This window comes from Panthera tigris (assembly GCF_018350195.1).
Source record: "Panthera tigris isolate Pti1 chromosome D3 unlocalized genomic scaffold, P.tigris_Pti1_mat1.1 chrD3_random_Un_scaffold_91, whole genome shotgun sequence".
Classification (NCBI taxonomy): domain Eukaryota; kingdom Metazoa; phylum Chordata; class Mammalia; order Carnivora; family Felidae; genus Panthera; species Panthera tigris.
This window is the reverse complement of record NW_024962170.1, coordinates 111,519-137,656: the sequence shown is the minus strand read 5'-3', so window position 1 is coordinate 137,656 and position 26,138 is coordinate 111,519. Positions and strand designations below refer to the sequence as shown.

Below are 26,138 nucleotides of genomic sequence, written 5' to 3'. Positions count from 1 at the left end.
TATGGACCTCATTCTGGGACTGCAGGGACATTTGTCCCAATCTGGGAAGTCAGCCTGAGACACAGTATGTTTTACTTCTGTTTCTTCTCTCTACTTCCAGACACTGTCAGTTCCCTGAGCAGGTGTGCCCTCCATGTGTTTCCTTTGCTGTGTCATGACCCCTTAGACCCAAGTCTGCCATGTAGCAAGGGTTCAGTAAAGGGTGTGAATGCATACCATTGGAAGAGTGGACTATCCTAAGCCAGACACAGCTGGACTCTGAGTCTTGGTTCTGTCCTGACCCCTTGATAAGGACTGAACTGTGTGCCTTCAAAACCCTATGTGGAAATCCTAACCCACATTGTGATGTTTGCAGATAAGGCATTGAAGCATGTAATTATGGATTAACGAGGTCATATGGGTGGTGTCCTAAAACATAGGGATGATGTCTTTATAAGAAGAGGTAGAGACACCAGAGGAGAAAACACAAACAAGGCCATGTAAGCACCCAGGAAGAACGCCACCATCTGCAAGCCAAAGAGAGAGACCTCAGGAGAAATCAAAGCTGGCAACACCTTGAACTTGGACATTCAGCATCCAGAACTGTGAGAAATTCAATATCTTTTGGATTAGCCACACAGTCTACGGTTATGTTATGGTAGCCCTAGCAGACAGGCACAAGCCTCAGGGACTCTGTCCCCAGGGCAATATCCCAGCGTACAGGAATTTCTGCTCAGTTAGCATGAAACAGAAAATGTGTACCTGCAAGACAGGCTGCAGAGACACAATTGAGAGGACAAGGACACATATCCTAGAGAAAGTTCCCTGAGTTGGGTTTCAGACCTCAGATTTAGGTCAAACAAAAGGGGAACCGGCTATCTTGGCAGAAGATGGGGGCTGCAAAAGAAATCCCATCACTGCAGGGACAGCATGTTTTAGTCTCACTTCCCCACAGGCCTGGAGCACTGTGTGAGCTCTCAGACTATCATCCCATGCTGAGCAGTAATATCAGCCTCGTCCTCAGCCTGCAGCCCAGTGATGGTCAGCGTGCCTAAACTGCCAGACTTTGAGCCAGAGAATCTATCTGGGACCCCCGAGGGTTTGCTGTTATCCCAATAGATGACAGTTTTGGGGCCCATTCCTGGACTTGTTGGTACCAGCTCACAGCATTACCACCCCCGATGTTGGAGCTGCTTCCGGTGCAGGAGATGGTGATCCTCTGGCCTAGGGTCCCATACACTGATGGTGGCTGAGTCAGCACAGACTGGGCCCAGGACCCTGCAAATGAGAGACACAGAGACCGTGATGCCGGGGTCTAGAGACAAGAGGAAAAAGCAGGACCCACATGTCCTCCAAGGGCCCCTTCCCTTGGCCTCACATCCAGTTACCTGTACAGTGAGCAAGTAGGGTGAGGAGAAGAGGGGTCCAGGCCATGGTGGAAGTCATCACTGTTCCTACCTTCTGTAACCCACGGTGTGCAGACCTCCCCTAATAGGTCTCTTCCCCCTTTTCATTCTCTAAGAGGGGGAGGATCTGTCCATGCAAATGAGATTCATAGCTGTCTAACATTTCACTGGCCCTGGGTCAGGTCTCTCTGTTGAGGAGGTAAGGGGATGGGTATGGGAGGGGCTGTGTGGGGCCAGGGGTGTGGATGTCACCGTTGTGAGCCCTGAACATAGGGCACAGGCAGTTCCAGGTGGCAGGTCCCAGCTCTGATCACCTTTTAACCCTTGAAATGGGCCGTATGTGTCCCTTGGTGGTCCAAGCCCAGACACAGCATTGTGTGACATGTGACTGGAGCCAGTCAGACACACCTCCTGACATCCTATTGCTTTGTCCCCTATCCCCTGCTTTAGGGCCAGGTATCCCCTTATGTTGCCTCCCATTACCTCAAGGAAAGCTGTATACTCTACCCAGACTCTTCAAGGTCTGGCCATGGCTATCTTGGCTGTTCATGGGTCAGGGTCGAGGTGGCGTCTCGGCTCAGATTCCTTTTCAGTCAGGATCAAATCCAGAGCACTGTGCTACCCCCATGAAGACGTGTCTCTTTCTGTGCAGGACACATGTTTTTTCCTCTTATGTGATTCCTTGCTTGTTACAAATTTAGCAGTGTATCTCCAACACACAAAAAAAAATATTTTTTCAAAGTCCATTTTCCTGGTGAACTGTAAGTATTTTTGTTTTTTATCTGATCTTTATTCAAGATTCACCATTTTATTGGTCTTCTCACTAATAGATGAGTTGAGTAACATATTTTACACTTGTTCATTTTGTATTTGTATGAGAATCAGATATTTGGCTTTTTGAGTCTGGCTAATTCTGATCCCACTCCCAGGACACAGAAAAGGTTAAATGTGTCAGTGCCTTCTGTGACCTCCCTGTGAGGTGGAGTCTCTCAGCAATGATCCTGAGGTGGCCTGGGGTGGCACTTACTGGGGACTGGAGCAGATGAGGAACCATCATGGGATGTGTACAGAGCATCTTGTGCTGGGCCTCTGGGACTGATCCTCTCCTGAGGAAGGGACAGATGGAGGAGAAAACCGCAGGTGGTCATGGGATGTCTTATGTTTTATAAGACATTAGAAAACTCTGGGAGTCAGAATTACAACCGTATGAGACAGAAACCCCATGGTCTGTGTCCCCTGCTCAGCTCTTAACGTACACAACACAAAACTCAAACATGAACCAGCTATGAGGGTGGAGGGCAGAGCTGGTAATAAAGAGCTGAGTGATATACAAGGTGGGGATGCTTGCACAAACCGTCTGACCTTTTCCTCTCCTATCCAGACCCACATCTTCCAGTCATGCTGTCAGAACGTGATTGATCCTGGCTCCAAATGCTGGGATGAACCTCATGTTTCTGGGAGAAATCAGATGAATTTCTTTCTGGTACCATGTTGATGGCAGGGAAGATGGTGTAAGAGATCTGGTCCAGTCCTGAAGCCTGGGATTCCTGATCAATGGGTCCAGGATGACGAGAATCTCTTATTCTGGATGGCTTGTTGTGTGGATGCAATACATGGGAATGCAGAGGCATTTTGTTCCTATTTGGGAAATCAGCTTGGGGACATGGGGGTCATGGAGAAGGGTCATCTCAGATAACTATCAGAGAAAGAAGAGTGAGTCCTGAAGGATTTCCCTCTTGTTATCTGGAGAGGAAATATGCCTGTGTTTTATTTTCTTAAGTTTTATTTATTTATTTATTTTGAGAGAGAGAGAGAGAGAAAGAGAAAATGAGTAGGGGAGGGGCAGAGAGAGAGCGAAAGAGAATCCCAAGCAGGCTCCACACTGCCAATGCAAAGCTGCCTGACGTGGGGCTTGAACTCACAAACCGTGAGATCATGGCCTGAGCTGAAATCAAGAGTCAGATGCTTAAGCGACCCAACCACCCAGACACCCCGAAATATCCCCATGTTACCACTGAACAAGACAGGGAGGTTGTTGACGCTTCCATCATGGGGGTGAACTTGGGACCTCATCTCCATACCTCTGATCAAGAATGTTCTCCCTAGGAGCTCACTCACATGCCATCCAGCTCCTAAGGGTTAGCTCGAAGCCACACCCCCTTCTTCGGTGCCTCCTTCCTCCCCAAACTTGCTGAATCTGCCCATTATCCTCTAACAGCTACCGGTGTTCCCACTGGCTTCCTTCCTCCCTCCTCCTCATTCATGTTCACTGAAACATCTGGACTTTTCTTCATAAGCTTGAATTAGATCCTGTGTCTTTTTGTTAAATGCTCCAGTGGCTCCTGTATCCACCTACAATACTCAACTCCCCTCACTCCATGGTAACATTTTACATGTGTTTATGCTTTTCCTGGTTTGTTTTCCCTGTCCCAGATAGCGTCAGCTCCCTGAGGACAGGGGCAATCCCTGTCTTGCCTACACTGTATCCTGAGCCTCTAGACCAAGTGTGGTACCAAGTATGTTTTAGTAAATAGTGTGGGACGAAGGAACTCTTGGTGAGTCAACTGTCCTAAGTCAAATGCAGTTGGACTCCTGTGTCTCTGGTTCCAACCTGACACTTCATGGACCTGGCCCCCAGGGAAGGCTGACCATTGCATCAAGGGATTTCTGCTCAATGTGAGACGGTATCACAATATGTGTTGCCAAGGACTGGATTTGGGGACATAGTTTGAGAGGATGAGGACAGATTGTAAATTATGTACAGTTAGATGCAATAAGTGTCCAGAGAGTGAAGGGCCCACAAGAGGAGGAGGGAGGCTGCATCTTGATTCTTCACTGATCTGGAACAGTGTTTGTCCAGATGGCCCCATGTCTGGACCCAGTGGTCAGACTTGTCTTAGGACAGGACCTAAGAAATCATGCCTTGGCAGACCTGAAGCCAGAGGTTTCATCTCAGATAACAATGAGACAAGATCTCCTCAGTCCATATTTCTATGGCTTCCACATATGTGTTTTGTGCCAGGCCACAATTTCATCTCATGTTGCTGCTTTTTCTGCTACAGATGATTTTGTCCTTGAGATCTGACCCCAACCTCATGGATGGATGAGTCTGTAGATCCTGGAAACAGGAACCTAAATTACAGAAAATATAGGGGGGAGGGATATTTGGAGTTCCTTATTACTTGGTCCAAAGCCTAACTCACTTTGGGGATTCAGAGCACAAAGCTCGGGATGCCAGCAAGGTTAGCGAATGGGGAGGGAATGGCAGAAAAGAGAAAATAAATCTGAATACAAATTGAGAGCGAAACCCTGGGCGTTCCTCTGCTACATCGGTGCAGGAGACTTGATACACATTTGCTAAGATACACACTCATTTTAAATTTCCTCACAGATCAGATCATTCCTTACAAGATCATGTAGATCTTGCCTTACATTGACAAGTTAGTAGAAAGAATCCATGAAAACTGTCATTGTAGACAGATGAAATTGGGAGTGGGTGCTCAAGGAGCTAGAATCTCATTTCCTCCTAGGCCTGGGACATGGGGCCTTTCATTGTGCTGGTCAGTGGGGTTCAAATTCATCCTTAAGTTGCAGTCAAGAACTTCAGCACACAAGACTTCTCCAGTAGGCATGACTTCCCACTACATATGCCTCCACAAGACCAGGCAAACAACATCCCATGTGGGGTAGGGATACACCCACATGCCTTCCAAGAGAGGCCAAGGCAGCCATTGGAGGTGACCTATTTTTGATCAGTTTCCTCAGACTGTCTTCCCAGGAATTATGGATGCAAGTTCCACTTGTAACCCTTGAAAATACAGAGTTTCTGAGATCACATGCTGCCCTCTTCATGTACCTGTCTTCTGGCCCCAATTCTCCAACAAGTTACAAGTCACAGAGTCCTTCGCCAGGTTGAAGTGATGAACAGAAACCATCGCCCCAGATGCACACTGTGGGGGGCACTATATAGACTCATCGCCAGGGGTCCCCAGCAACAGGCCTGTTGCACTCACACTCTGTGCTTCGGCCTTTGGACAGAGGGTCCTCTACCCGGTCCGTGTCCTTGGTTGACACTGCATGTCTGTGCTCTCACCCTGACTTGTTTCTTCTGACTTCAGACCAACTTCCTGGGCCTTATCCTCCTCAGAGACAAGCTGGCCTGAGGACACAGGGCAGGATTCTCCCAGGGCTATATTCCAGTCACATGTTTTCTTAGTGTTTCTACTTTCTTTTCTTTTTTCTTTTCTAAAATTCCCCACCATTTCAAGGACATTTTACCAAAGCTATTACAATGATTGTATTGGTCAATTCTGGGAGGATTGACATCTTTACCAAGTTGAATATTTAAGATTAAATTTTTTTAAGTTTATTTTTATTTTATTTTTGAGACAGAGAGAGACAGAGCATGAACGGGGGAGGGGCAGAGAGAGAGGGAGACACAGAATCGGAAGCAGGCTCCAGGCTCTGAGCCATCAGCCCAGAGCCCGACGTGGGGCTCGATCTCACGGACCGCGAGATCATGACCTGAGCTGAAGTCAGACGCTTAACTGACTGAGCCACCCAGGTGCCCCCAAGTTGAATATTTAGACCCATAAGCCACATAGATCTGTACATGTATTTAAACCTTTAATCTCCCTTTGAATAGTTTATAATTTTTAGTGCATAAAATTCTCAAATTCTTTCAGATCTTTCCTTATATGTTTCATATTTTTGATGCTATTGTAGATGATATTATTTCTAATTTTCATCTTTGGAGGTTGATGCTAGAATAGATAATACAATTCCCACGTGTGTGTGGGGATTGCATCCCCACCCCAAATGGAAACACTCGGACCAGAAGCATATCTGAGTCACTCTACACTCTCCAGAGAGCATGGCCAGAATCAGCCTTTTCATTCTTATCCAATTTCTTCATTAAGAGCTATTAATCTCTGAGCATGGGATTATTTCCAGTGCAACATTAACAGGGTGAGACTATATTATCAATGGATTAATCCAAATTTTGATCTGAAGAAAAGTATGTGATATTATCAGATCAAGTGGACTGAGGAAACTTAGGTGCTGACAGAAGAAATGACAATGCCATTGACCCCCTAAGCCAGGCAGGGTAGAGCCCCTGTTGTGAAGGGCACACCAGGTCAGGAGGGTGCAGGCCAGGTTTTTGTTTCACTTCCCCATAGATCTGGAGCACAGTGGAAGTCTTTAGAAGGAGGGTAGCTGGGTCATCCCCTGCTGGCACAGGGAACCTGTAAACACAGACCCTCATGGGAAACGGGGCAGCGGAAAAGGTGAAGCTGCTTGGTGGTCTGTGACAGTGAGGGTGACACCCACTCAAGAGCTGCCATGGAGGGGCGCCTGGGTGGCGCAGTCGGTTAAGCGTCTGACTTCAGCCAGGTCACGATCTCGCGGTCCGTGAGTTCGAGCCCCGCGTCAGGCTCTGGGCTGATGGCTCGGAGCCTGGAGCCTGTTTCCGATTCTGTGTCTCCCTCTCTCTCTGCCCCTCCCCCATTCATGCTCTGTCTCTCTCTGTCCCAAAAATAAATAAAAAACGTTGAAAAAAAAATTAAAAAAAAAAAAATAAGAGCTGCCATGGATCTGGAGATGTCCCTACCTGTGCAGTGAGCCAGGAGCACCAGGAGCACAAGGAGAAGGGTTCAGGCCATGATGGATGCTCTTCCTGCAGCCCCAGATCAGGGCGGGCATGTAGCGGTTTCTTTTGTCTTCTCCATGGACTCATGGGGACTGGCTGTTCACACAGATTTCCATCCTGCCTACTAGCTGAAGTGTCAGCTTAGTCCCTTAGAAAGAGGGGGCTGATTTCCACAGAGACTCAGAGTTTGTCTCCTGGGAGGGACCAGGGAAGAAGCAGCTGCCGGAAATTTCCACAGACCTGTGAGCAGGAGACCCCTCCCAGCCAGAGGGGACACAGCTGCTGAGTCCTCACTAGCACACATAGGCAAAAGTGTGGGCGCCCTAAGGGGGGTTGTAGGGTACACAGCAGGGGGCCCCCAGTGTGCTCTTCCTGGGGAGGCCGACAGTGCCCCCTGCTGCCCACAGGTCAAGCTTCAGTCTGTCCCTGGAAAGGATGTCAGGGACACTGACCTGACAGCCTGGCCACTGTCAGACCACAAGCATCCACGTGCCATATGCCCTAGTGCCCAAGGTAACTCATATGAACAAACAGCCTTCCCACCAAGAATTTCTGTGTTTGTCAGAGAAAGAAATGTGGTGAATCACCACCAAGCACCGTGAATGGGGCCGCAGTGGGTTGAGAATGCAGCGGTTTCTGGAAGAACACACCTGAGCTGCTGTCTCAGGTGGGCCACGTGAGGGAGGAGACTGGTTCTCTGGGTGGAGAGTTGGGACCAGGGTTCCTACAGCAGGACAAATAAAACACACTACCTTCCCAGAAGAAAGATGGAATTGGAGGTGGGTGGGGCATCAGATATGATGTGTTGAGGGGACGGAAACTACGTCATTTGACAGCAGCTTTGAGCAAATGGAATGTAAGTGCGAAAGGGGTGAGGACGTTTGACGCCTAAGTGTAAAAGTACTTCTATGTCAGAGTGAGGTGCTTGGCTTTTATTTTATTTGTATTTCTTAGAGATTGAAAACGGGAGAAATTTTGTTGAAATGCAACATATTGTTTTTATTATTAATTCTGTTTAACTTTTCAGCTTTTCCAAGTATAATAAAAAATCAAACATTGTATGCACTTAAGGCACAGAATGGAGATTGGATATCCATTAAAATTGTGAGGTGAAACAACCAAGCTAATCAATACATTTATCACTTCGTATACATGCCAGTTTTCTATTTTTATTCCTCCCTCCCTCCCTCCCTCCTTCCTTCATTCCTTTCTTCGCTCTCTCTTTTCTTCTTTCTTTCTTTCTTTCTTTCTTTCTTTCTTTCTCCTCTCTCTTTTCTTTTCTTTCTCTTTCTTTCTTTCTTTCTTTCTTTCTTTCTTTCTTTCTTTCTTTCTTTCTTTCTTTTATGAGAACCCTTAAGATCTATCCTGTCTGCAAATTTCAAATCTACAGTACAGTATTATTAACTAAGAAACTTATACTTTAGACAGACATTGTGGTGTCAGTTTCAACAATGTGCCTGACGACAACAGAGCAGGCAAGGCCGTGTCCGGAGGGCCTGAGGGCTGAGTATACGGGGAATCTGGAGGAGGAAGATGAGCAAGTAGGGCCCACAAGGAAGAGCATGGAGAGGTGACCGTGGCCCTGGACTGAGGGTGAGGGAAAGGATGAGCTGAGGGCTCCAGCTGTGTGCACTGTCGGGAAGGACATGAGAGGGAAAAATAAGGTTGAGGACAGTTAAAGGGGTTTGTGTCACATGTGTAAAGGTGGGCATGTGGGAACTACGTGGGAACAAGAACGTGAGATATGCCAAGTCCGTCCTCCCAGTGCAGTGGCCGGAGCATCGCTTCCTGCTGTGCACTAGCTCCGGGTCAGTGGTAAGGAAAGGAGAAGATAAGAGAGGGGGGAAGATGAAAAAAAGGAATAAGAAGGAAACGCAGGGAGCACCCCTGCTCACAGAACCAAGATAAAGCGTACACATCCATTAGAAGTAAATCAGGAAATCCCTCAGTTTTTTTTTTTTACTCCTGTCTTTATGTAATTACTTAAGCAATTACCGTTCAGATTTGTACTCCTTTTAATTCTTCTGTTCTCTTTTTAATGTGTACTATTTTTTTTTCTGTATTCATTCAGTTACTAAGACCATTGTGTTAATATCTGCAACTGTAATTGTGGACTAGTTATTCCTCTCTTTGCTTCTATAATTTATTCTTCAGATAGTTTTGCAAAGGTATGTTATTATATTTGAGCTTCTTTTTTTTCTTGAATAGATTATTTTATCACTATTAAATGTGTCACTGGTTTTCTAGAAAATTTCCTCCCTTAGTCTTTGGCGTGACACTTATATAACCACATCTTTTTGTACTTTCATGGTTACAGGGTATACTTTTTTTTAAATTTTAACCATCATGCTCTGTTAGGTCAATCCATGTCTGTAACTGGAACAATTTGTCCATTTAAATGCAATATAATTTAACATCATTATGTAGTATATTAAGTTTAATATCATTTTTGTTATTTTGTTCTCTTCTTAAATCTAAATTTAGATTTAAACAATTTAAGTTCCTTTATTACTCTTTTCTTAGAAGTCTCTGTTTGTCAAAAGACTACCTGCTCTCCGCAGAGAGGTATCCACTGTATTTACTTTCCAATCTGGGTTTTGACCGGGCCTTTGTACTCAGTCTGGAATTTAATTTTCTTTTCTGGTGTACTTATGACTCATTTTCCTCTCTATTAGTCCAGTTTTGTAAGTGTTCTCAGGATGAACATTGATATAAAACATTATACAGTAAAAGGGACCTCTGTCTTCTTAGAAATTCGTTCTCAGCTCATCCATTAAGGGGCATTCAGGGAAGGGAATCCCACTCACATTCATCCCTATTATATTTATTTGGTAATGTTCCATGGGTTAACGGTGAAAAGACAACAAAATGTCTGGATTTTTTCCGGTAATATCAGGGTTCTCTGGACAATGTAGGATGGGTTCATAGGCCTTTTTCTCTAAAATAGTGAGATTCCTTTCAGCATCATTCCAGACCGAGTCAGAGGAAAAACAGAGAAAGACTATGACACATGCTCTTACACTTTACTGGTCTCACCCTGGTAATTACATCTGCAACAGTCTCATTTCCAAAAAGGTCTCATCCTGAAATATGGGAGTTTTTAGAACTTTTAATCACATGAATTGTTGGAGACACAGTTCAATGCGTAACAATTAATATCCACAGTTTTTTCAGATTTTCTTAGTTTTTCCCTAAAGTCCTTTTTCTGTAGTAAGATCCAGTTTAAGATTCTTTGCGACATGGAGTTGTGAATTGTCCTTAAGCTTCTCTTACTGTGACACTTCTTCAGACTGTCCCTCTTTTGGTGCCTTTGTGCATACTTACTGAGTGGGGATTATGCCTGACGTCATTCAAGCCAAGGGATTACACCTGTTCCATGAAATCTCTGGATGGGAATGTGTCTCATCTGATTCCATTTATTTATACCATCAGTTAACAATATGGACGGCAGATACATGTGTAGACAGTGAGTTACAACCCAATCCTTTTATGTTCCTGTGGTTGAAATCTTTCTAGTTTTGCCTCAGGGGGGCCCTTTAGGTTGGCTTGAGAGCTCCTAGACAAACCCTGTCCTTGTGTGTGTGCTCACATGGGTATGTGTGGTGGTTGTGCGCTGATTTGCTTGCGTTTGTTTGGGAGACAATGCCAGACAATGACAGAGTGTCATTTAAGGGCCATTAGTATCATATAGAATAATCCGTGGCTCAGAGTGTTTTCCTCTGTTCACGTGATTAATTCTTTTTCGGTGTTTAGCACCCCCACGACCTACAGATGTTTGCAGAGTTTTGCTTCTTCCAATGTTGGATATAATTATCAAATTATTTATAAAAGTGGCACCTCCTGGGTGACCTCTTAGTTGGTTCCTGGTTTGGGTATTTACATTTAAACCTAGAATAAGTATCCATGTGCCAAGTTTAAGTTGCTTCCAGGCCTTAGTGATTAGGAATAAGTTGTTATAAACATTGAAGTGTAGGGTTTTTCCTATGGACAAAAGTTTTGAAACTTATCTTCATAATTTTATAATTTTAAATTGGCATTTTTTCACAAATAAGAGATAACAAGACAACACTAGACACCACCAATGAGATAATAGTACCAGATGCAAATAAGGCTGACTTATTTTTCAGGCACCACATGGGTAGAGTTCAGAGGAAAAATGAAAATGCTTCATTTCTTTATATCAGAAGGAAAAATTGATATGATCTGGCCTAGAATAAAATACCTCAGCTGATAAAACAAGAGATTTCACTTTCATCAAGACTCTGTGTCAGAAGGGTTTTCTGAGAGTGACTTTGAGGACAGAAAGGACAGGAGGAACCTCACTCACGGGAGGCTCATGCCCTTGCATGGACCTGCGCCCAAGTCATCAGCCACAGAATGAGCAGAATCACAGGCTAAGCTGAGGAGGCAACCGCTGATGTGTTTCCTTTCTTTACAGATGAGTAACTAGGTTTTTGTCTCACTTCCCCACAGGCCTGGACCACTGTGTAAGCACTGCCACTGCTGTACCACGATGAGCAGTAATAATCAGCCTCGTCCTCGGCTTGGAGCCCATTGATGGTCAGCGTGCCTGTGCTGCCAGACTTGGAGCCGGAGAATCGATCAGGGACCCCTGAGGGTCGGTTGCTATTACTATAGATGATGGTTTTGGGGGCCATTCCTGGGATTTGTTGGTACCAGCCCACGTAACTACCAACTCCAGTGCAGGAGATAGTGACCCTCTGGCCCAGGGCCCCAGACACTGAGGATGGTTGATTCGGCCCCGACTGAGCCCAAATCCCTGGAAAGAGAAACAACAGAGAGGATATTCCTGGGGTCTAGAGACAAGAGGAGGAATCAGGCGCACACTTGTGCTTCCACAACCCTTTCCCGTGTCCCCACATCAAGTCACCTGCGCAGTGAGCGAGGAGGGTGAGGAGGAGAGTGGACCGGGCCATGGCGGAGGTCAGCACCGATCCTGCCTTCTGTTGCCTCACAGCTGAGCAGAGCCTCCCTTCACCTCTCCCTTCACCTCTTGATCTGTTGAGAGGGGGAGGGCCCAACCATGCAAATGCGACCCCCCTGTTTTTTGACTCCTCACTGACTTCTATAGGTGCCTCGGCCTAAGGAAGTCAGGGGGATGAGCAAGGGAGGGGCAACTTTAGGGCAGGGGGTGGGGAGGTCACAGATGTGAGCCCTGAGCCGAGGGCACAGACAGTAGCAGATGGCAGGACTCAGCTCTGGTCTACCATGACCCCTAAGAAACAGGCCTTGAGTGCCCCTTAGCGTCCAGACACAGACATGCCATTGTATGACATTAACAGAGCCCATCAGAGACCACTTCTGCCTCCCCACTGCTTAGCCTCTGTCCTGCCTCAGGGCTAGGCCAGGTGTCCCCACATCTGGCCCCCATCACCTCAGGGCAGACTCTGTTCTACTCAAACTCTTGGGGGTGAGCCTGTCCATGCCTCCCTTGACTGTTCATGGGTCAGGCCAGAGGAGGTGTCTCTATACACATTCCTGTAACAGTAAAGGTGTACCAATAGGGGAAGGAGTTGTCTGGATATGACAGCGGAGGCAGGGCTCCAGGCATGGGTGCCTGGAAGCAGCAGAGAGCAGAGGGCAGCTCCCATGGGGAAATTTGGCAGATGGACCTGACCCTGATGAGATCGTTCTTTACATGTGCTTCTTACTCAGATGGAGTGTGTTGATTCACACTCTATCTTGGGATCTATGTGAATGTGCTCATTGTCAGACGTCTGAGTCATTCCAGTTTTCTCTCCCAAAGTGCATCAGGAAATATCAGTGAGATCCTAAGGATCCCATCTGGGGAATCTGCTCTAGGATTCATGTATACTCTTTCTGAATTCCTTCCCAAATCATGGTAGCTCTGTTCCGGAGACCTTGCAAAGGACCGTTTTCAGCCTATGCGTTCCTTGGGTGTAAGAGGAACTTGAATGACTTTCTGGTCTTTTTATTCTATGGCATCAATCTATGTGTCTCTCGAGAACAATACCACGTTGGTTTTCATGACTACAGCTTTGTTAATATAATTTCAAATGGGAAGTATGGTGTCTCGAGGTTTGTTCCTTCTCAAGATTGTTTTGGCAATTTGGGGTCTTTTCTGGTTGTATACAAAATTCGGGTTTTTTTAGTTTCTGTGAAAAATGTCATTGGAATTTTTATGGGGATTGCATTGAATTTATAGAGTGCTTTGAGTAGTGTGGACATTTTAGCATTGTATTTATTGTGGAGATGCCTGGATTTAGGAACTACCTGAGGGTTGTGTATGAGGTCTAAGTGTTTGTCTAAGATGACCTCCATCTCTGTGGTTAAAAATGTGGATGGATTATGATGATTCAAACGAAAGAAAAGATACTAGTTTTGGCAATAAGGTAAAGAATGTGGATATGTGCATTTTTTATTTTTATTTTTTTCACTGATGTACTCTTTTTAAATCAAAACCTTTCCTGGGCACCAGCTAAGTACCGGTAAGGTGCAGACACTTAGTGTGGGAGGACAAACAAAACTGTCAAGGTCGTGGAGCCTGTTGGGTTTTCATCTGATTCACTATGACAGACAAGGAGGAGATGTTTCTTGTGAGGTATTCAATGGGAAGCATTAAATATTTATAGGACTAGAACACACGGTTGTATGTTAACCGAGAGTTGATGACTAGAAGTGTGTGTGTATAACTGTATCTTATGTATTATCTTTATGAAGTTTGTGTTTTATATATATATATATGTGTGTGTGTGTATATATATATGTGTGTATATGTATATATATGTATATATATATGTACACATATATATGTGTATATGTATATATATGTATATATACACATATATATGTGTATATATATATATATACATATATATGTGTATATATATATATATACACACATACATATATATATGTGTGTGTATATATATATATATATATATATATGATATAAATCCCAGGAGATATATCTTAGATGTATTGTCATGAACAGTATAGAGAGGGATTAGATAAACCACTGGGGAAAATAATTGTGTGAATATTTACAGGAGGAGTAGAAACTTGTGTGACACAGAGAAGGACTGGAGAGGGATCTGGTGTGAGTAATTATAATACATTGCACACTGAAAAAGGAGGGCTTAGAGCACCAGGAACTTCTGGGTCATGGGACTGAGCTCCGTTGGGTAGTAAGGTCTGTCTGGATAATACCTGTTCGGGTATTTTCCTGCTGGCCTGCCTCACAGCTCAGTTTCTCAGTGCCAGTGTGAACAGGCCACCGCTGACCCCGGTCCTGGTCACCCAGCTGCTCTGATAACACACAGCATCCCTAGAGGACACTCTGACCTTTGCAGACGGATATTTGAGCTTTCAGTGCCCAAGGAAAGAGCATGATTGCATCCTCTCCTGGGTGCTTGGGATGGAGACATTAATTTTCTTCGGGTCACTAACAGCGTCCAGGCTGCTCACCATGGGGCTTAGTTTACAGTGTTTATGTTCCTGGACATATTAGTGTTCCCTGACATTAGGTTTGCTTGCTGCAGGGCCCTGGCATCACTACCAGTCTCCGATCTAAATTTGTTTTAAAGTTTATTTTTTTTAAGACATAGAGAGACAGAAAGACAGACAGAGAGAGAGAGAGAGAGCAGGGAGTTACAGAGAGATAGCGGGAGACACAGAATCAAGAGCAAGCTCCAGGCTCTGATTCCGTGGCACAGAGCCCAAGGCAGGGCTTCGGCTCACGAACCACGAGATCATGCACTGAGCCAAAGTCCTAAACTTAACCGACTGAGCTACCCAGGCACCCCTACCAGTCTCCAATCGAAACCAATTTCAAGGCCTCATATTTCCCAGGTTCACTCCCGGTTCATACGTGATAAAAAGTCCATGGGGGTTATCCTTGAACTTTGAATTCTTTTTGCTGTTGTTGCTGTATTATGAGAATCTCCTGTTATATCCCATCACCTCCATGGTACAGGCTCTGGGGCCTGTGAAGTCTCTGTTTGTCAAAAGACTACTGGCTCTCCGCAAACAAGTACCCACTGCACTCTCTTCCCAATCTGGGTTTTGACCAGACCTTTATACTTAGTCTGGAATTTAATTTTCTTCTCTAGTATACTCATGACCCATTTGCCTCTCTATTAGTCCAGTTTTGTAAGTGTTCTCGAATGAACATTGATATAAACCATTATACAGTACAAGAAAATCTATCGTAGAAATTTGTTCTCTGCTCATCCACTAAGGGGCATTCAGGGAACGAATCCCACTCACATTCAACCCTATTATCTTTATTTGGTAAATGTTCCATGGGTTAACGGTGAAAAGACAACAAAATGTCTAGATTTTTCCGGTAATACCAGGGTTCTCTGGACAAGGTAGGATGGGTTCATAGGCTTTTTTCTCTAAAATAGTGAGATTCCTTTCAGCATCATTGCAGGCCGAGTCAGAGGGAAAACAAAGACAGAGAAAGCCTAGAACACATGCAGTTACACTCTACTGGTCTCACCCTGGTAATTACATCTGCAACAGTCTCATTTCCAAAAAGGTCTCATCCTGAAATATGGGAGTTTTTAGAACTTTTAATCACATGAATTATTGGAGACACAGTTCAACGCGTAACAATTAATATCCACAGTTTATTCAGATTTTCTTAGTTTTTACCTAGTGTCCTTTTTCTGTTGTATGATCCAGTTTATGATTCTTTGCGACACTGAGTTGTGAATTGTCCTTAAGCTTCTCTTACTGTGACACTTCTTCAGACTGTCCCTCTTTTGGTGCTTTTGTGCATACTTACTGAGTGCGGGCTATGCCTGACGTCATTCAAGCCAAGGGTTTACACCTGTTCCATGAAATCTCTGCACGGAAATGTGTCTCATCTGATTCCATATATTTATATCATCAGTTAACAATATAGACGGCAGACATATGTGTAGACACTGAGTTACAACCCAATCCTTTTATGTTCCTGTGGTCGAAATCTTTCTAGTTTTGCCTCATGGGGGCCCTTTTCGTTGGCTCGTGAGCTCCTAGACAAACCCTGTCCTTGTGTGTGTGCGCACACGTGTATGTGTGGTGGTTGTGCACTGATTTGTTTGCGTTTGTTTGGGAGAAAATGCCAGACAATTACAGAGTGTCATTCAAGTGTCATTAGTATCATATAGAATAATTCTGTTGCTCAGAATGTTTTATTATGTTCACATGATTAATTGTTTTTCAGCGTTTAGCACCCCCGCGACCTACAGATGTTTCCAGAGTTTTGCTTCTTCCAATGTTGGATATAATTATCAAATAATTTATAAAAGTGGCACCTCCTGGGTGACCTCTTAGTTTGTTCCTGGTTTGGGTGATTATTTTAAACCTAGAATAAATATCTATGTGCTACGTTTAGGTTGCTTTCAGGCTTTAGTGATTAGGAATCAGTTGTTATAAACATTAAAGTGCAGGGTTTTTCCTATGGACAAAATTTATGAAACTTATCCTCATAATTTTATAATTTTAAATTGGCATTTTTTTCCACAAATCATAGATAATAAGAAGAGACTAGCCACAGCCATGGAAATAATAGTACCAGATGCAAATAAGGTTGACTTATTCTCCAGGCACCACATGGGTAGAGTTCAGAGAAAAAATAAAAATGCTTCATTTATTTTAATATCAGTGGGAAAAATTGATATGATCTGGCCTAGAAGTAAAATACCTCAGCTGATAAAACAAGAGATTTCACTTTCATGAAGACTCTTTGTGTCAGAAGGGTTTTCTGAGAGTGACTTTGAGGACAGAAAGGACAGGAGGAACCTCACTCACGGGAGGTGCCCTTGCATCGACCTGTGTCCAAGTCATCAGCCACAGAATGAGCAGAATCACATGCTAAGCTGAGGAGGCAACTGCTGATGTGTTTCCCTCTTTACAGATGAGTAACTAGGTTTTTGTCTTACTTCCGCACAGGCCTGGACCACTGTGTGAACACTGCCACTGCTGTACCACGATAAGCAGTAATAATCAGCCTCGTCCTCGGCCTGGAGCCCAGTGATGGTCAGAGTGCCTGTGGTGCCAGACTTGGAGCCGGAGAATCGATCAGGGACCCCTGAGGGTCGGTTGCTATCTTCATAGATGATGGTTTTGGGAGCCATTCCTGGGATTTGTTGGTACCAGCCCATGTAACTACCAACTCCAGTGCAGGAGATAGTGACCCTCTGGCCCAGGGCCCCAGACACTGAGGATGGTTGATTCAGCCCCGACTGAGCCCAAATCCCTGGAAAGAGAAACAACAGAGAGGATATTCCTGGGGTCTAGAGACAAGAGGAGGAATCAGGCCCACACTTGTGCTTCCAGAACCCCTTCCCGTGTCCCCACATCAAGTCACCTGCGCAGTGAGAGAGGAGGGTGAGGAGGAGAGGGAACCAGGCCATGGCAGAGGTCAGCACCGATCCTGCCTTCTGTTGCCTCACAGCTGAGCAGAGCCTCCCTTCACCTCTCCCTTCACCTCTTGATCTGTTGAGAGGGGGAGGGCCCAACCATGCAAATGCGACCCCCCTGTTTTTTGACTCCTCACTGACTTCTTTAGGTGCCTCTGCCTGAGGATGTCAGGGGGATGGGCAGGGTGGGGGCAATTTCAGGGCAGGGGTGGGGATGTCACAGATGTGAGCCCTAGGCCAAGGGCACAGACAGTTGCAGGTGGCACTTCTCAGCTCTGGTCTACTGTGACCCCTCAGAAACAGGCCTTGAGTGCCCCTTAGTGTCCAGACACAGACATGCCATTGTATGAGGTGAGCACAGCCCATCAGAGACCACTTCTGTCTCCAACTGCTCTAGCCACTCTCCCCTGCCTCAGGGTTAGACCAGGTGTCCCCACATGTGGCCCCCTATCACCTCAGGGCAGACTCCCTGTTCTACTCAAACTCCTGGGCGTGAGCCTGTCCATGGCTCCCCTGACTCTTAATGGGTCAGGCCTGAAGAGTTGTCTCTATACACATTCCTCTAACAGTAAAGGTGTATCAAAGGGGAAGGAGTTATTGGATATGACAGTGGAGGCAGGGCTCCAGGCGACCGTGCCAATGCAGGAAGCAGCAGAGAGCAGAGGGCAGCTCCCATGGGGGCCTTTGGCAGATGGGACCTGACCCTGGTGAGATTGTTCTTTACATGTGCATCCTACCCTGATATTTGTCTTGATTCACACTCTATCCTGGCATCTATGTCAATGTGCTCATTGTCAGACGTCTGAGTGATTCCAGTTTTCTCTCCCAAAGTGCATTGGGAAGTATCAGTGAGATCCTAAGGATCCCATTTGGGGCATCTGCTCTAGGATTCATGTATATTCTTTCTGAATTCCTTCCCAAATCCATGGTAGCTCAGTTCTGGAGAGCTTCAAAGGACTGTTTTCAGCCTATGTCTTCCATGGTGGTCAAGAGGAACTTGAATGACTTTCTGGTCTTTTTATTCTATGGCATCAATCTATGTGTCTCTTGAGACCAATACCATATTGGTTTTCATGACTACAGCTTTGTAATATAATTTCAAAGTGTGAAGAATGGTGTCTCGAGGTTTGTTCCTTCTCAAGATTGCTTTGGCAATTTGGGGTCTTTTCTGGTTCTATACAAAATTCATGGTTTTTTTTTTTAATTTCTGTGCAAAACTTCATTGGAATTCTTATGAGGATTGCATTGAATTTATAGAGTGCTTTGAGTAGCGTGGACATTTTAGCATTATATTTAATGTAGAGATCCCTGGATTTAGGAATTACCTGGAGGCTGTGTGTGAGGTGTAAGGGTTTGTCTAAGATGACCTCCATCTCTGTGCTTAAAAATGTGGATGGATTATGATGATTCAAACAAAAGAAGAGATACTAGTTTTGGCAATAAGGTAAAGAATGTGGATATGTGCATTTTTCCTTTTTTTCACTGATGTATTCTTTAAAAATCAAAAACCTTTCCTGAGCAACAGCTAACCGGTAAGCTGCAGACACTCAGTGCTGCAAGGACAAACAAGACTGTCAAGGTCGTGGAGCATGTTGGGTTCATGTGACTCACTATGACAGACAAGGAGGAGATGTTTCATGGGAGGTATTCAATGGGAAGCATTGAATATTTATAGGACTGGAACACACGGTTCTATGTTAACCGAGAGTTGATGACTAGAAGTGTGTGTGTGTGTATAACTATATCTTATATTTTATTTATTCGTAGTTTGTGTTTCATATATATATATATATATATATATATATATACATATGGTAAAAATCCCAGGAGATATATCCTAGATGTATTGTCATGAACAGTGCAGAGAGGGATTAGATAAACCACTGGGGAAAATAATTGTGTGAATATTTACAGGAGGAGTAGAAACTTGTGTGACACAGAGAAGGACTGGAGAGGGATCTGGTGTGAGTAATTATAATACATTGCACACTGAAAAAGGAGGGCTTAGAGCACCAGGAACTTCTGGGTCATGGGACTGAGCTCTGTCGGGTAGTAAGGTCTGTCTGGAAAATACCTGTTCGGGTATTTTCCTGCTGGCCTGCCTCACAGCCCGTCCTCTCAGTGCCAGTGTGAACAGGCTACCGCTGACCCCGGTCCTGGTCACCCAGCTGCTCTGACAACACACAGCATCCCTAGAGGACACTCTGACCTTTGCAGATGGATATTTGAGCTTTCAGTGCCCAAGGAAAGAGCATGATTGCATCCTCTCCTGGGTGCTTGGGATGGAGACATTAATTTTCTTCAGGTCCCTAACAGCGTCCAGGCTGCTCACCACAGGGCTTAATTTACAGTGTTTACGTTCCTGGACATATTAGTGTTCCCTGACATTGGGTTTGCTTGCTGCAGCGTCCTGGTATCACTACCAGTCTCCAATCTAAATTTGTTTTAATGTTTATTTTTTTTGAGACATAGAGAGACAGAAAGACAGAGAGAGAGAGAGAGAGCAGGGAGTTACAGTGAGAGAGCGGGAGACACAGAATCAGAAGCAGGCTCCAGGCTCTGATTCCGTGGCACAGAGCCCAAGGCAGAGCTCGGCTCATGAACCACGATATCATGACCTAAGCCAAATTCCTAAGCTTAACCGACTGAGCCACCCAGGCACCCCTACCAGTCTCTAATCGAAACCAATTTCAAGGCCTCATATTCCCAGGTTCACTCCCGGTTCATATGTGATAAAAAGTCCATGGTGGTTATTCAAAGTCCTTGAACTTTGAATACTTTTTGCTGTTGTTGCTGTATTATGAGGATCTCCTGTTATATCCCATCACCTCCATGGTATAGGCTCTGGGGCCTTTGAAGTCTCTGTTTGTCAAAAGACTACCGGCTCTCCGCAAACGAGTACCCAGGGTACTCACTTCCCAATCTGGGTTTTGACCAGGCCTTTATACTTAGTCTGGAATTTAATTTTCTTCTCTGGTATACTCATGACCCATTTGCCTCTCTATTAGTCCAGTTTTGTAATTGTTCTCGGATGAACATGATAGAAACCCTTATACCGTGCAAGGGACCTCTATTTTCTTAGAAATTCTTTCTCTGCTTATCCATTAAGGGGCATTGAGGAAAGGGAATCCCACTCACATTCAACACTATTATCTTTATATGGTAAATGTTCCATGGGTTAACAGTGAAAAGACAACAAAAGGTCTAGATTTTTCCGGTAATACCAGGGTTCTCTGGACAAGGTAGGATGGGTTCATAGGCCTTTTTCTCTAAAATGGTGAAATTCTTTCAGCATGATTCCAGACCAAGTCAGAGGAAAAACAAAGACAGAGAAAGCCTAGAACACATGCAGTTACACTCTACTGGTCTCACCCTGGTAATTACATCTGCAACAGTCTCATTTCCAAATAGGGTCTCATCCAGAAATATGGGAGTTTTTAGAACTCTTAATCACATGAATTGTTGGAGACACAGTTCAACTCATAATTAATATCCACAGTTTATTCAGATTTTGTTAGTTTTTACCTAATGTCCTTTTTCTGTTGTAAGAACCAGTTTAGGATTCTTTGCGACATTGAGTTGTGAATTGTCCTTAAGCTTCTCTTACTGTGACACTTCTTCAGACTGTCCCTCTTGTTGGTGCCTTTGTCCATACTTACTGAGTGGGGGTTAGGCCTGATGTCATTCAAGCCAAGGGTTTACACCTGTTCCATGAAATCTCTGCACGGGAATGTGTCTCATCTGATTCCATATATTTATACCATCAGTTAACAATATGGACGACAGACATATGTGTAGACACTGAGTTACAACCCAATCCTTTTATGTTCCTGTGGTTGAAATCTTTCTAGTTTTGCCTCATGGGGGCCCTTTACGTTGGCTCGTGAGCTCCTAGACACACCCTGTCCTTTTGTGTGTGCGCACACTGGTATGTGTGGTGGTTGTGTGCTGATGTGCTTGCGTTTGTTTGGGAGACAATGCCAGACAATGACAGAGTGTAATTTAAGTGCCATTAGTATCATATAGAATAATTCTGTGGCTCAGAGTGTTTTCCTCTGTTCACATGATTAATTCTTTTTCAGTGTTTAGCACCCCCGCGACCTACAGATTTTTGCAGAGTTTTGCTGCTTCCAATGTTGGATATAATTATCAAATTATTTATAAAAGTGGCACCTCCTTGGTGACCTCTTAGTTGGTTCCTGGTTTGGGTGATTATTTTAAACCTAGAATAAATATCCATGTGCCATGTTTAGGGTGCTTTCAGGCTTTAGTGATTAGGAATCAGTTGTTATAAACATTGATGTGCAGGGTTTTTCCTATGGACAAAATTTATGAAACTTGTCGTCATAATTTTATAATTTTAAATTGGCATTTTTTCACAAATAATAGATAAGAAGAAGAGACTAGCCACTGCCATGGAGATAATAGTACCAGATGCAAATAAGGCTGACTTATTCTTCAGGCACCACATGGGTAGAGTTCAGAGAAAAAATAAAAATGCTTTATTTATTTTTATATCAGAAGGAAAAATTGATATGATCTGGCCTAGAAGTAAAATACCTCAGCTGATAAAACAAGAGGTTTGTCTTCCATCAAGACTCTGTGTCGGAAGGGTTTTCTGAGAGTGACTTTGAGGACAGAAAGGACAGGAGGAACCTCACTCACGGAGGTGCCCTTGCATGGACCTACGTCCAAGTCATTAGCCACAGAATGAGCAGAATCACATGCTAAGCTGAGAAGGCAACTGCTGATGTGTTTCCCTCTTTGCAGATGAGTAACTAGGTTTTTGTCTCACTTCCCCACAGGCCTGGACCACTGTGTAAGCACTGCCACTGCTGTACCATGATAAGCAGTAATAATCAGCCTCGTCCTCGGCCTGGAGCCCAGTGATGGTCAGAGTGCCTGTGCTGCCAGACTTGGAGCCAGAGAATCGATCAGGGACCCCTGAGGGTCGGTTGCTATCATCATAGATGATGGTTTTGGGAGCCATTCCTGGGATTTGTTGGTACCAGCCCACGTAACTACCAACTCCAGTGCAGGAGATAGTGACCCTCTGGCCCAGGACCCCAGACACTGAGGATGGTTGATTCGGCCCCGACTGAGCCCAAATCCCTGGAAAGAGAAACAACAGAGAGGATATTCCTGGGGTCTAGAGACAAGAGGAGGAATCAGGCCCACACTTGTGCTTCCAGGACCCCTTCCCGTGTCCCCACATCAAGTTACCTGTGCAGTGAGCGAGGAGGGTGAGGAGGAGAGTGGACCAGGCCATGGCGGAGGTCAGCACCGATCCTGCCTTCTGTTGCCTCACAGCTGAGCAGAGTCTCCCTTCACCTCTCCCTTCACCTCTTGATCTGTTGAGAGGGGGAGGGCCCAACCATGCAAATGCGACCCCCCTGTTTTTTGACTCCTCACGGACTTCTTTAGGTGCCTCTGCCTGAGGATGTCAGGGGAATGGGCAGGGTGGGGGCAATTTCAGGGCAGGCGTGGGGAGGTCACAGATGTGAGGCCTGAGCAGAGGGCACAGGCAGTGGCAGGTGGCAGTTCTCATCTCTGATCTACCGTGACCCCTCAGAAACAGGCCTTGAGTGCCCCTTAGTGTCCAGACACAGTCATGCCATTGTATGACATGAGCAGAGCCCATCAGAGACCACTTCTGCCTCCACACTGCTCTAGCCACTCTCCTCTACCTAAGTGTTAGACCAGGTGTCCCCACATGTGGCCCCCCATCACCTCAGGGCAGACTCTCTGTTCTACTCAGACTCCTGGGCGTGAGCCTGTCCATGGCTCCCTTGACTGTTCACGGGTCAGGCCAGAGGAGTTATCTCTACATACATTCCTCTAACAGTAAATGTGTACCAATAGGGGAAGGAGTTAACTGAATATGACAGCGGAGCCAGGGCTCCAGGCGCCCATGCCAATGCAGGAAACAGCAGAGAGCAGAGGGCAGCTCCCATGGGGAACTTTGGCAGATGGGACCTGACCCTGATGAGATTATTCTTTACATGTGCTTCTTACCCAGATGGAGTGTGTTGATTCACACTCTAACCCGGCATTTATGTCAATGAGCTCATTGTCAGACGTCTGAGTCATTCCAGTTTTCTCTCCCAAAGTGCATCAGGAAATAGCAGTGAGATCCTAAGGATCCCATTTGGGGCATCTGCTCTAGGATTCATGTATATTCTTTCTGAAATCCTTCCCAAATCCATGGTAGCTCTGTTCCAGAGACCTTGCAAAGGACCGTTTTCAGCCTATGTCTTCCCTGGTGGTCAAGAGGAACTTGAATGACTTTCTGGTCTTTTTATCTATGGCATGAATCTATGTGTCTCTCGAGAACAATACCACATTGGTTTCCATGACTACAGCTTTGTAATATAATTTCAAAGTGTGAAGAATGGTGTCTCGAGGTTTGTTCCTTCTCAAGATTGCTTTGGCAATTTGGGGTCTTTTCTGGTTCTATACAAAATTTGTTTTTTTTTTAATATCTGTGCAAAACGTCATTGGATTTTTTATGGGGATTGCATTGAATTTATAGAGTGCTTTGGGTAGTGTGCACATTTTAGCATTATATTTATTGTGGAGATCCCTGGATTTAGGAATTACATGGAGGCTGTGTGTGAGGTGTAAGGGTTTGTCTAAGATGACCTCCATCTCTGTGCTTAAAAATGTGGATGGATTATGATGATTCAAATGAAAGAAGAGTTACTAGTTTTGGCAATAAGGTAAAGAATGTGGATATGTGTATTTTTTCTTTTCTTTTTTTTTTCAACGTTTTTTTATTTTTACTTTTGGGACAGAGAGAGACAGAGCATGAACGGGGGAGGGGCAGAGAGAGAGGGAGACACAGAATCGGAAACAGGCTCCAGGCTCCGAGCTATCAGCCCAGAGCCTGACGCGGGGCTCGAACTCATGGACAGCAAGATCGTGACCTGGCTGAAGTTGGACGCTTAACCGACTGCGCCACCCAGGCGCCCCTATTTTTTCTTTTTTAATTCACTGATGTATTCTTTTTAGTTCAAAAACCTTTCCTGGGCACCAGCTAAGTGCCGGTAACTGCAGACACTCAGTGTTGAAAGGACAAACAAAACTGTCAAGGTCGTGGAGCCTGTTGGGTTTTCATGTGACTCACTATGACGGACAAGGAGGAGATGTTTCATGGGAGGTATTCAATGAGAAGCATTAAATATTTATAGGACTAGAGCACAGGGTTCTATGTTAATCGAGAGTCGATAACTAGAAGTTGTGTGTGTGTGTATAACAATATCTCATGTTTTATTTATACGTAGTTTGTGTTTCATATATATATGTATATATATACACATATATATATGATATGAATCCCAGAAGATATATCCTAGATGTATTGTCATCAACAGTGCAGAGATGGATTGGATAAATACTGGGGAAAACAATTGTGTGAATATTTACAGAAGGAGTAGAACCTTGTGTGACACACAGAAGGACTAGAGAAGGATCTGATGTAATTATAATACATTGCACACTGAGAAAGGAGGGCTTAGAGCACCAGGAACTTCTGAGTCATGGGATGAGCTCTGTCCTTACAATTCCCAAGCTTCTGTGTTTTCCCAAATATGCAGTCCCGTCTGGAAGGGAAACCCATCTGGTGCCGGGGACCGAGTCACCTCCAATGTCTCCCTCACCACTGGGGCTTCCTGGCTGCATCCTGGGATGACTGTGTTGCTGACTATCGCCTATGGGTGCTCTTGGGAAAAGGCAACGTGAGAGGCACATGTCCCTTGTTTCTAATTACAGTGTGCCCTTGAAGAATCTCATGTGCATTCTTGTTAACGGACCCTGCCCCATCAAGTGTGAGGATGGGGGCAGGTGCAGAGGATTATGGGGACTGGCTTGCCTGGGTGGGAAGTGTCCTGACATGACAAAGAGATGGGATGTCTCCTCAGGCCTTCCTGATACAGCCTGTGGAGTGGTGAACCTGCCCTCTGAACTTCTTATCCCTCAGTGCAGGACACAACTTCCCTGAGGGGTCACTCACCTGACGTCCCAACAACACAACTACCTAAGTGGTGGTGGTGGGGGCACCGAGTGATGCATGCTGAGGAAGCCACAGCTCTGAAGTAAGGACTGAGGTGGTGAGGTGCCTGACACACAGGAGGTCGCACTTGGGGGATCAGAAGCCCCCGACCCTGTATAGGGATGGGTGGGGTGCCAGGCAGGCTCAAGTCCAGAGGGTCCCTCTCTGTGCTCAACTCCAGTTCCTTCTCCCAGTCCTAAGTGAGTCTGAACTCTGAGACATCAGGGGGCACTGGAGGTCTGTCCCTCTCCATTGGGGGAGGTGCAGGGATGGCTGAGGGGTGTCTCAGCTGGGCACACAGTCCTGGAACCCTGCCTTGTACCCTCTGCTCTATGCTCACCGGGGCCCACATTTGGCTCCCCAGCCCCACCCCCCCTCAGCTGTCACCATATTTAGTGACTAGGTTTAGGGACCCAGGAGGGGAGTGATTTGCATGAAGGAATCCTCTCTGCTCTCCAAAGTGGGGAGGGGATGAGAGAGGCTTTGTGCAGTTCTCTCACTGGTGGGCTCAGTCAGGGGCACAGCCTGGGCTGTCTCCACCTTGACCTGGACCCCTCTCCTCCTCTCCCCCCTTGGTCTCCGCTTAGGTGACTGGCTGTGGAAAGCAAGGAGAGTGATTATGGGCTGGGGTGTGCTGGGCTCCTTCTTCCCCTCTTTTG

The 26,138-nt window shown here is 45.3% G+C and overlaps 1 pseudogene and 2 gene segments (V, D, J or C); all 3 read right to left on the bottom strand.

Annotated features, from left to right (window-relative positions):
* Positions 1-924: 924 nt before the first annotated feature.
* Positions 925-1,445, bottom strand: LOC122236247 (annotated as a pseudogene).
* A 5,883-nt stretch (positions 1,446-7,328) lies between these two features.
* On the bottom strand, positions 7,329-12,080 carry LOC122236246. The segment is given in 3 exon segments: positions 7,329-7,358; positions 11,499-11,815; positions 11,927-12,080. Coding segments are annotated over 3 exon segments (393 nt in total).
* A 422-nt stretch (positions 12,081-12,502) lies between these two features.
* LOC122236245 lies at positions 12,503-22,759 on the bottom strand. The segment is given in 3 exon segments: positions 12,503-12,613; positions 16,950-17,266; positions 22,653-22,759. Coding segments are annotated over 3 exon segments (474 nt in total).
* Positions 22,760-26,138: the final 3,379 nt, after the last annotated feature.